Source organism: Notolepis coatsorum, assembly GCF_963971535.1.
Source record: "Notolepis coatsorum genome assembly, chromosome: 12".
Taxonomy (NCBI): domain Eukaryota; kingdom Metazoa; phylum Chordata; class Actinopteri; order Aulopiformes; family Paralepididae; genus Notolepis; species Notolepis coatsorum.
This window is the reverse complement of record NC_140176.1, coordinates 70,041,847-70,052,840: the sequence shown is the minus strand read 5'-3', so window position 1 is coordinate 70,052,840 and position 10,994 is coordinate 70,041,847. Positions and strand designations below refer to the sequence as shown.

The 10,994-nt window shown below is 42.6% G+C and overlaps 1 protein-coding gene across 1 annotated transcript in view; it reads left to right on the top strand.

Annotated features, from left to right (window-relative positions):
- Nucleotides 1-9,537, top strand: part of sh3kbp1 (SH3-domain kinase binding protein 1) — a 107,591-nt gene extending 98,054 nt beyond the window's left edge. The window contains 5 exon segments of the mRNA XM_084326338.1: nucleotides 898-1,044; nucleotides 5,791-6,002; nucleotides 6,135-6,198; nucleotides 8,647-8,667; nucleotides 8,669-9,537. Coding sequence (XP_084182464.1) covers nucleotides 898-1,044; nucleotides 5,791-6,002; nucleotides 6,135-6,198; nucleotides 8,647-8,667; nucleotides 8,669-8,686 — 462 coding nt within the window. The 3' untranslated portion in view covers nucleotides 8,687-9,537.
- Nucleotides 9,538-10,994: the final 1,457 nt, after the last annotated feature.

The following is a 10,994-nucleotide window of genomic DNA, read 5'->3' as shown; positions in this document are numbered from 1 at the left end:
GCGGTCTCGGTTAAATGGCCATGGACGTATTTTCAATTTAAAATATGTTAGCTTGATATGCAAACCATTTCAACCCCAAGGTGGTTGTACAGCATGCTGTCATTGAAAAGTATGAGAGTTGTATTTTGTACAACATGTTTATGGCAAAATCCCATTCAACTGAGACTGCTCTGGGTCCACTCGCTGGTATTTACTTGCTGTCTCTATTGTGAATTCCATTCTTCCATTCTTCAACTAAACACTGTAAATGATGTAAATCAGTTTTTGGCATTAGATGTGAATTGTTTTTGGCTGGGGGACAGAATCAAGAATCAAGATGTTTATTTGTCACATACATACCAGGGCATACAGTGAAATGCGGGTGGTCATGCCCGCATTGATTGTGCAAAATACAATAATAAAATAGAATAAAATAGGCATAGAAAAAATAAAATAGAAAAAATAAAATGGATAAAACACAAGATATGCATGGTAAAAGAAAAGACATGCTAGGTTCCTGAGAAACTGGTTCTTATATACACTACTAAGTAATATACAATTTACAATGTTGACTCTTAATGTATCTAAACTATACAGTACCTCCTTCTTTTAAAGTGTTTCTAAAGATTCCATTTTTTAAAGTGACATTTTGTTTAAAGTGATTGAGTTCAGTGTTCAGTGTTCTGATGGCCTGGGGGAAGAAGCTGAGTCGGAGTCTCTCTGTTCTTGCAGCGTGTGACCGTAGGCGCTTGCCTGACCGCAGCAGCTTAAACAGGATACAGCTGACAGACAAATGTTGACGGTATGCTGAGATATGATCTCTCTCTCTCTCTCTCTCTCTCTCTCTCTCTCTCTCTCTCTCTCTCTCTCTCTCTCTCTCTCTCTCTCTCTCTCTCTCTCTCTCTCTCTCTTTCTCAGTTGTCTATGTCGAGTCCTGACCTCCTGCTGGAGTCCCCCACAGTGGAGGAGGAGAGGAGAGAGAAGGAGAAAGGGAAGGAGGAGCAGGACTCCCTTCCCTCCAGACCTGTGGACGGCTTGAGGAGGAAAGCAGTTCCCTCCATCAATGTAAAACCTTACTATCCTTATTACGATGCTCCTATTGAAGTCTGGACTCTCTTTAAAAATCCTCACTTTTCGTTGTCTTACAGCCTGAAATAAAATAAATGAATCTGACCTTTTCCCACTTCTGTGTACTGTTACGAGCAGAATGTTTGGTTGGCATGGTGGTGTGTGGAACCCAATTGCAGATATAAACTCACAGAGAACTTGGAGAGAGCAGGCAGGAGTAAACAAAAGTAATGACCCAGCAAAGGACAGCTGGGTTGACAACACTTAAATACCAGGACTAATTAGAGACAAGAGGATGATTAGTGAAATGACACACAGCTGGGGTAATGACTAAACAGGAAACATAACAGGAAATATACAGAAACATGACAACACCAAACAGCACATAGATACAGACACAAGGAGACAAAACTAAATTAGACAATGGGGCACAGTAAAGACAACAGATGAATACACAACAGATTGGTGATGACAGACAGGACATTAATAAATAAAAGATAACAAAGATGAATACACTGAACTAGGCGAATACACTGAACTAGGCACCTGGTGTTGAGAGCCGTAGTTCAGGTAAGGGATATGTCCATGGACAGATGAGGGTTGTGACGCAGTACGGGGGGAAAATGTCCATAGACAAATGGGGGTGTGGAGCAGGACCGGGGGGACGTTACAGTGTACCCTACAACTTTCAAGTGAAAGGAAATTCTAAAAATGTCAATATTTTTATTGATTGATAACCTGTTAATAATAGCAATTATACACTAAACGCAGTGTTCTCAAACTTTTTACACCAAGTACCACCTGAGAACGTAGCTGGCTCTCCAAGTACCACCATATGGCCGACGTTAAAATACAGTCTATTCAGCTATGCACAGTTCACGCAGGAGTTAAATTTTCCGCCTTTCGATCGTCACGACCACACTCAACCTATTGCGTGCTTCGGATTACAAGACGAAATATCCGGCGAGCGTCATTTGACAAGCCGTTCAGACAAGTGACCACGTCCGGTTGTAACGGTCCTGAACTGACCAGTCACCGCTGTGGTGAAAATTATTGACCACCATTGTAGCCAAGGAGTGTCTGCTCCAAAAGCGATCCCAGACGAGCACTGATTGCAATGAGAAGGGGGCAGAAGAAGACCAACAAGTTCTTTGTTTTGACTCGCGCGTCTGAATGAATGGAAGCGGACAGCCATTTTGGATATCCCGCTGAATTATTGCGATACACACATTACAAAATCTTAATTGTAAAACACTCATTTTCGTGGATTTTTATAAACTTTGGACCTGTATGACTATAAGACTTCAGGCTATAGAACGCTATGTTTTCCAGCTCCTACCTCGCTCTCAGCTGGAACCCAAAAACAGGCAACAAGTCAACACAAAAGTAAGGAGCAAATATTTTATTTCAGTGTGTTCAAACCTCTGTTTCTCTATATTACATTAGCACTCAAAGTGAGTTTTTTCTGTAAGAAATCGACAGGCGTTTTATGCAAAATTTGCAGGACTGGTAATATTCTGTCATATATAAATACAATGTATTGTTATTATTATTATAATTATTGTTGTGGATTATTATGATTGTTTCAGGGGGCTCAAAGGTAATTCGGGGTCTAAGACCCCCCCTGCCCCTCATAATTTGCAATATGATCATAGATAGAATAGAATAGAACTTTATTCATCCCGAGGGACATTTGGCACTACAGATCGCTCACAGTAAACAGTAAACATTAGGTAGTCAAAAACAAAAGTCACGAATAAGACTATGAATAAAATACGGTCCGGGATATACATGTTCTATGTTATATATATACATTCTAATATAAAATATACAGTAAAAATAAACAGAAATATACAGTATGTGTACAGTATAAAGTGTGCAATTGTACAGTGTCGATTTAAGAGAAAATAACAGTAAAATAGGAAGTCTGAGGAATACTGAGGAAGTCAGTCACTACTGGACACTGTTGGCCAATCTGAGGAAGGCCCTGTGAAACTGTCACATGGACCCAAACCAGTGGACAGAGCAGGATGTCACAACCTTGACCTCTGTACAACCATGACTGGCAGAATAAACTCATTCTGTGGAAACTGTAGTTACCAGTTACTTGACACAAGAATATACCAGTAAGTGACTCACAATGAAAATACCATACTCCGGGCGCCCCAGTGGTGCGCCACGTAAATGCGCTTGCATTGTAATCGCAACGTCCTGGGTTTGAATCCGGCCCAGGGACATGTGTTGCAGTCCTCCCCATCTCTCTCTCTCTCTCTCTCTCTCTCTCTCTCTCTCTCTCTCTCTCTCTCTCTCTCTCTCTCTCTCCCAATTCCATCTGTCCTGTCAATAAAAGCACTTACAAATGCCCCAAAAAATATCTTACAAAAAATAAATACTATACTCCATGAGGCATTAGAGTAGGGGTTCCCTAACCTGGGTCACCACTGACCCAAATCATCTCACAATGACCTCATTGAATTTAAGGGCAAAGTAATTATACCAATTTGGTAGAATTAGAATGTGTATACTGGATTCAGGATAAATGAGCAGCCAGTTGCATTTGAGATATTAAAGGGGCACTTAAAAAAATATATCTTGATTTATTTTGCACATAATCTCACACACCCAAAAACTCTAATCAGTCAGACACAGCCACAATGTACAAAGGGGTAGCACTAGAACTAGCAAACTCTTCCACACAATTCATACAATGCAAGGGGCATTGAGAACATAATAACTAACATTCTCACATAGCAAGTGAGAAATTAAGAACAACTGTATTTCAGCAAATGTACTTAATTCTCTCTCGCTCTCTCTCTCTCTCTCTCTCTCTCTCTCTCTCTCTCTCTCTCTCTCTCTCTCTCTCTCTCTCTCTCTCTCTCTCTCTCTCTCTCTCTCTCTCTCACACACACAGGAAGCAATTGTCCTTCATTCTCTCTCTCTCTCTCTCTCTCTCTCTCTCTCTCTCTCTCTCTCTCTCTCTCTCTCTCTCTCTCTCTCTCTCTCTCTCTCTCTCTCTCTCTCACACACTCTCACACACACACACACACACACACACATTCCAGTGTTTGTGATGGGCATCACAAATTATTGAAAAAAAAAGAAAATATTCATTACATTTTCTAATTGTAACCCTTTAACACTTTCCCCGCCAATCACGTTGTATGACGTGTTTCAAGTTCATGCGAATTCTGCCAATCCACGGCGTACGACGTTATTGTGATCATATTTCATATTTTCGCCATGGTATTCATATTTCACTCACGGAGCCTTGTCTGATGCAGTGGGACTCGGCACAACTCTGCAACGCTTCAATACTGCCCCCTGGTGGATGATCGGCGAGTTGCCAAACCGGAAATGGTCGGTTGGATATCGGTGCGTCTCCTAAATACGTCCGGTTACTCGCATATCGTCGCTGGACTTTTACGTTTATGCACTTTTATTGCACTTTCTTTGCTGAAAAATAAATGCTACGTTGGCTAAATGGCTCACGCGAGGCATTTAAAGATGGTGGATTGTTGATTTTTAGCAGGAAGTGTATTGGCAGATTCAACTTTTCTGATTGGTTGAAATTGCCTTCATGTTTGAACTACATCGCCACCTACTGCCACCTACTGCTTTGGCATTGTACTACATGTATATACATCACTGTGCTCAGGAGGCAAAAACAATGTCTAACTTGCCTGCCATTACGTTGCGTTCTGAAAAGCGAAACTGACCCTGAAAACGAAACGAAAACTGGCGATAGTGTAACCGCAGCCCAAGATAGAGCCTTTTGGCCTAAATACTAAATTTTACATTTGATGAAAATCCAACACAGCACATAAATCATTGTGGTGGCAGCAGCATCCTGCTATAGGGATGTTTTTCATCAGCCTGGACTGGGCCACGTGTCGGGGTAGAACACTGGTGTCTGACATTTGGAGCAAAACACAAGAGACATTTCTCAATAAGCATGCTGCTCTCTGCAAGTTGAAACTGGGAAGGAGGTTTTTACCTTTCATTGAAAAAAACAAGTGAATGTGCTTGAGTGGCCTAAATCACATTTGCCTTATTCACTTCAGAGATTTAGATTTTTTTTACTTTGTAGGGTACACTGTGTAAATAAATGTGTCATTTTGATTTAATGTTTTATTTTCAGGCTGTAGTGTAAGGCAACAAATAATTGGAAATTATTTAAAAGGGGAACTGTATATTAAATCCTTATAGTGACTTTACTAGTGTTACCTCGCCTCATTTCCTAAACCACCAGCAGAGGGTGCTGTCCAATTGATTTTCAAGGTCTCCCTGAAAAGTGAGTGTTGTGTTGTCCTAGGTAATTGCACAGACACAGCCATTACTAGTATAAACATCTAACCCTTATATACAGGCCCACTACTGGCATTGATTACATAAGGGATTTATATTTATATTGGGATTTTTTTTTTTTTTTTAATAATTGGGTCTGAAATCAAATGTAATGTCTTTGATAAGTTAAAAGTGTGCTTACATACAGCACTGTAGTGGGCAAAGCAGTCTGCTGTGAGGAAGGACTTTTCACAGAGGAGCTGCTTCATTGCTTAATGTATTCACTTTAAAAAAAAAATTGTGATAACTATATACTGTATATACGTATTTCATTACTGAAAATCGCATAAACTGCATTTTGAACAAGCCAGTTTAACAAATGATATCTAACTAATGATATATGTTTGTGTGTGTGTTGTGTGTGTGGGTGTGTGTGTGTGTGTATGCGTGCGCCCTCAGGTTCCTGACAGTAAGACTCCGTTGCCCCCCAAGCCCGCAGTGCTGCCTCCACCCAGCAGTCCAGGCCATCGCCCCTCCTCTCCTTCCTCCTCCACTTTAAGCCCCTCCCCTGAGCTCCGACCATCTCCACTAACCCCGCCCACTATGGATGAGCTCAGACACCAACTCCGGGACCTGAGAGCTTCTGTAGAATTGCTGAAGAGCCAGCACAGGTGTGTGTGTATGTGTACGTGTGTGTGTTTTTGTTTGTGTTGTGTGTGTGTGTGTGTGTGTGTGTGTGTGTGTGTGTGTGTGTGTGTGTGTGCGCGCACATCCAAGTGTTGACATGTTTCTATGTTTTTTAGACAGGAGATGAAGCAGCTGGCTAGTGAGTTGGACGAGGAGAAGAGGATCCGCCTTTGTTTACAGGTGAGCGAGAGTGACCTCCCTGCACAAAAAGGGCAGCAAATTAGACCCAGGCAACTACTGCCCTGTTTCTATTCTTACCTCCATCTCGAAAGTCATGGAAAAAATAGTCTACGAACAGGTCGAAAAGTACCTTGAGGAAAAAAATCGAATCTACGAATTCCAATCTGGCTTCAGAACATCCCACTCCACTGACACATATGCCTTCTCTATTTGAACGACCACATCAAACAATAGGTGGACAATGGTCATGCTGGACCTACAAAAGGCCTTCGACAATGTCAATCACTCCATTCTGATTGACAAGCTAAAAGCAATTGGTTTTGATAGTCTATCAGTGAGCTGGATGCAATCCTACCTTGAGGGGAGAGAACAGATGGTGGAGGTAAACGGTACTCTACCCCCCCCCCCCCTCACAGTGAGCTGTGGTGTTCCACAAGGAAGCATACTAGGACCGCTACTGTTCCTAATTTATGTAAATGACATGTCGTCAGCTTGTGACTGCAACTTGTTCTTGTTCGCGGACGACTCATCCCTGCTGGTCTCTGACAAGAACAAGTTACAGGTTGAAAAAACAGAACTCGGCAGAATCTGCACCTGGCTCGCTGATAACAAACTACCATTACACCTGGGTAAAACAGAGTCCATTCTCTTCGGATCAAATAACAAACTCAGCAAGACCGACGGCTTCTCTGTTACAGTGGGTGACAATATTGTCACAAGGAAAGATGAAATTACATACCTGGGTTCCATCCTAGAGGCAAATCTTTCCTGTGACAAAATGGCATCCAATGTAATCGAAAAAGTCAACCAACGAACTAGATTCTTTTACCGGATCTCCCTCTGGTAAACAAGAATACCCTGAAGACTCTGGCTGGAGCACTCATTCAAGGGTCCTACGACTATGCTTGCACCTCATGTTACCAAAGCACCTCAAAGGCGCTAAAAACAAGATTACAAACATCACAAACAAACTGGTCAGACTACTACTTGACCTTACTCCTAAAACCACCTCACCCCTGCTCACTTTGACTACCTAGGATGGCTTAGAGTAGACGACAGAGTACAGCAACTTGCAATGGCCTGGTCTACAAGATACACTACACCACTCAGGTACCCATGTACATGTCGAAATACTTCCCAAAGGTCAGTGAATACCACGCCCACAACACCAGAGGGAGTTCCACAAATCATGTGCAACCCAGATTCGGCACAAACAAGGGACTAAACGCGTTTCGCAATTATGCCACAACAATGTGGAACGCCCTACCCACAGCCGTAAAAAAAATTTAATCCCTACCCACATTCAAACCGCTCTTAAAGAGCACCTACGGGAGGCTGCAATTCGAAACTGGCCACCGTAAATGTCCAAACCCCCCCACCCCCCACCCCCTCTTAATGTACAGTCTCCTCCCCATCATATGTAATATTTTCTGTTAGGATCTCTGGGTAACAGTACTGTATATTTGCATATCATATATGTCACAAATGTAACAGTACTATATACCTGTATGTCATGTATGTCCCTATGTCATAAATGTCATGATGTCATGTATGTTGTGTATGTCATAAATGTCACTATGAATTGAAAATGGGGGACCCTGATGTAAACAAGACAAACGTATTTCTCTGGTCTGCATCCCCTTAACAATTGTGTGTATTGAGGCCGTACTGTATTGTACCCATTCTGCAATCTGTTAAATAAAGCGGCCGGGTAGCGCAGCAGACTAAGCGTCTGTCTACCACCACAGAGACAGTGGGATCGAATCCAGTTGTGGTGCTTCTGGCTTGGCCGACCGTCCTTACTAAGACAATTGGCAGTGTTAGCGGGTGGGAAACCTGGCGAGGGTGGGTCCTGGTCGTTGTAAACAGCGGCTCCTACAGTTCGGTCGGGGCGCCTGCACAGCAAGGGAAGAATCTAGGAGAGGTACAGTAGTGTGATCCTTCCACACGTTACACTCTCCCAGTGAGAGTCCGCGCTGCCAGGTGAAAAGAAGCGGTGGGCTGGGTACACATGTGTCGGAGGAAGCATGTGATAGTCTCCACCCTCCTGGACCGACGGTAGGGGGTAGAGTGCGCAACGACCAGGAAGGGGATTGGGAATTTGCATAACGACGGGATATCTATATAACATTGGGATGGGAGAAAAACGGAAAAAGAAAGGGGAAAAAAAAGATAATTAAAAATAATAATAATACGTTTTCAGCCCCTTGTACAGAGAGAGAGAGAGAGAGAGAGAGAGAGAGAGAGAGAGAGAGAGAGAGAGAGAGAGAGAGAGAGAGAGAGAGAGAGAGAGAGAGAGAGAGAGAGAGAGAGAGAGAGAGAGAGAGAGAGAGAGAGAGAGAGAGAGAGAGAGAGAGAGAGAGAGAGAGAGAGAGAGAGAGAGAGAGAGAGAGAGAGAGAGAGAGAGAGGAGAGAGAATTCAACATGTTTTGTGTCTGGGTGTTTCAGATGGAGGTAGAGCAAATAAAGGAAGAGCCTGTCCAAATGAACAGAACCTGACCCTTATCGGCACACTTTGATGACATCACCACTTCGGGGAGCAAGCGTTTCACATCATTATCAGGGTCATGTGAATCAGCCAAGCAAGATTGTGCCAAATAACAACAACATTATCAACGACGTCATCATCCAGTGTCGTGGAACCAACAACCCCTCCCTCTCACTCCACCTCGTCCTGTTTACTTCAAGATTTATTTTTTGTTTGTTTTGAAGAGGCTTGTTCGTTTGTTTACTGCTAACTCTCATTGGAGCTCGCTACGCCACCGCGGTACACACCCGCGCTGGAGGCTGTGTGTTGCCACGGTTACAGAACGATGACACGAGACCTGTGGATGATCCCTGACAACCTCACACCCTGGTACTGTTGTTTTTAATTGTGAAGAGAATTTCAGGCTAGTTCACCTGGTTCAAATGACCTCTGTGCTGTTCTGTTTTCCAATCTGCTGCCTTTGCCTCTTATCTGTGTGTGTGTGTGTGTGTGTGTGTGTGTGTGTGTGTGTGTGTGTGTGTGTGTGTGTGTGTGTGTGTGTGTGTGTGTGAGCGTGTGAGCGTGTGAGCGTGTGAGCGTGTTTGAGAGTGTGTGTGTGTGTGCATGTGCGCATGACCGTTTGCCACCCTTCTTCACATGCACAGTCTCAATGGCAACCCGTCACTGTGGCCTTCCTGTTTTTGACTCCATTCTTTCTTTCTTTCTTTCTTTCTTTCTTTCTTTCTTTCTTTCTTTCTTTCTTTCTTTCTTTCTTTCTTTCTTTCTTTCTTTCTTTCTTTCTTTCTTTCTTTCTTTCTTTCTTTCTTTCTTTCTTTCGTTCTTTCTTTCGTTCTTTCTTTTCTTTCTTTCTTTCTGACAAAGAGAAAGCAACTATTACTTAGGCTACAAGTTGTTTTCTTGACTTGATATCTCTCCAGGATAGTGATATAAATATATATATATATATATACTTTTATATTTCAGTGTTATAAAGATGCTATTATGTACCGTATGTGTGCAGATTTTAATAAAAAATTATTTGAATCCAAAAATATTTTGGCTCTCTTTCTTGTCATATGCCTGTTCCGTGTTAATTTAAATTATGCTAAGTTGTCTAATGTCTAATGTCTAATGTCTGTTATGAATAACATTTCCCCTCCCGATAAGATAAACCCAATGGGAAAACATGCAGAACAGATCACTAACGTTGGCGCGTCGATGACGAAGAAGGACAGGAGCACTTGGATTGTTCCCCGGGCGTGGCCCCACGCCGCAGCCCATGTCGGCTCCCGTCTGCCCTTGGGGGGAAGGACGACGGGATGGGTCAAACATAGAGAGGAACATTTAATTGGCGACCCAAAAAGAAGAAATATCATGTGTGTGTACCTGTGTGTGCCGCCCATTGCATGTGTGTGTCACTTGTCAATGTGTGCAATGAATAAAGACTTCTTCTTCAAAGTCCAGTTTAATTAATTATACAAATCGGTCACGTCTGTGTGTTTCAAGATTCAAGAGGTTTATTCGTGACATACATACACAAGACATATAGTGAAATGAAGGTGGCCATGCCCGCCTTGATTGTGCAAAAAATACAAATAATAATAGAATAAAATAGAATAGATAATAAAATAGACAGACCGCAGCAGCTTGAACAGGCTATTGTTGGGGTGGTGAGGGTCCTTCATCAGTGTGTGTATGTTTTAAGTGTGTGAGTCCGTGCAATATCTCACAAACTATTCGGCCGATCATCCTGTGCTTTGTCGCAGAAAGTTACAGAAGCACAAGGATGAATATGGTCCTAATTTATGCAAATGACATGTCGTCAGCTTGTGACTGCAACTTGTTCGCGGACGACTCAGCCCTGCTGGTCTCTGACAAGAACAAGTTACAGGTTGAAAAAACCCTCAGCTCGGAACTCGGCAGAATCCTGCACCTGGCTCGCTGATAACAAACTATCATTACACCTGGGTAAAACAGTCCATTCTCTTCTGATCAAATAACAAACTCAGCAAGACAGACGGCTTCTCAGTTACAGTGGGTGACAATATTGTCACAAGGAAAGATGAAATTACATACCTGGGTTCCATCCTAGAGGCAAATCTTTCCTGTGACAAAATGGCATCCAATGTAATCAAAAAAGTCAACCAATGAACTCGATTCTTGTACCAGATCTCCTCTCTGGTAAACAAGATTACCCTGAATATTCTGGCAGGAGCACTCATTCAAGGGTACTATGACTATGCTTGCACCTCATGGTACCAAAGCACCTCAAAGGCGCTAAAAACAAGATTACAAACATCACAAAACAAACTGGTCAGACTACTACTTG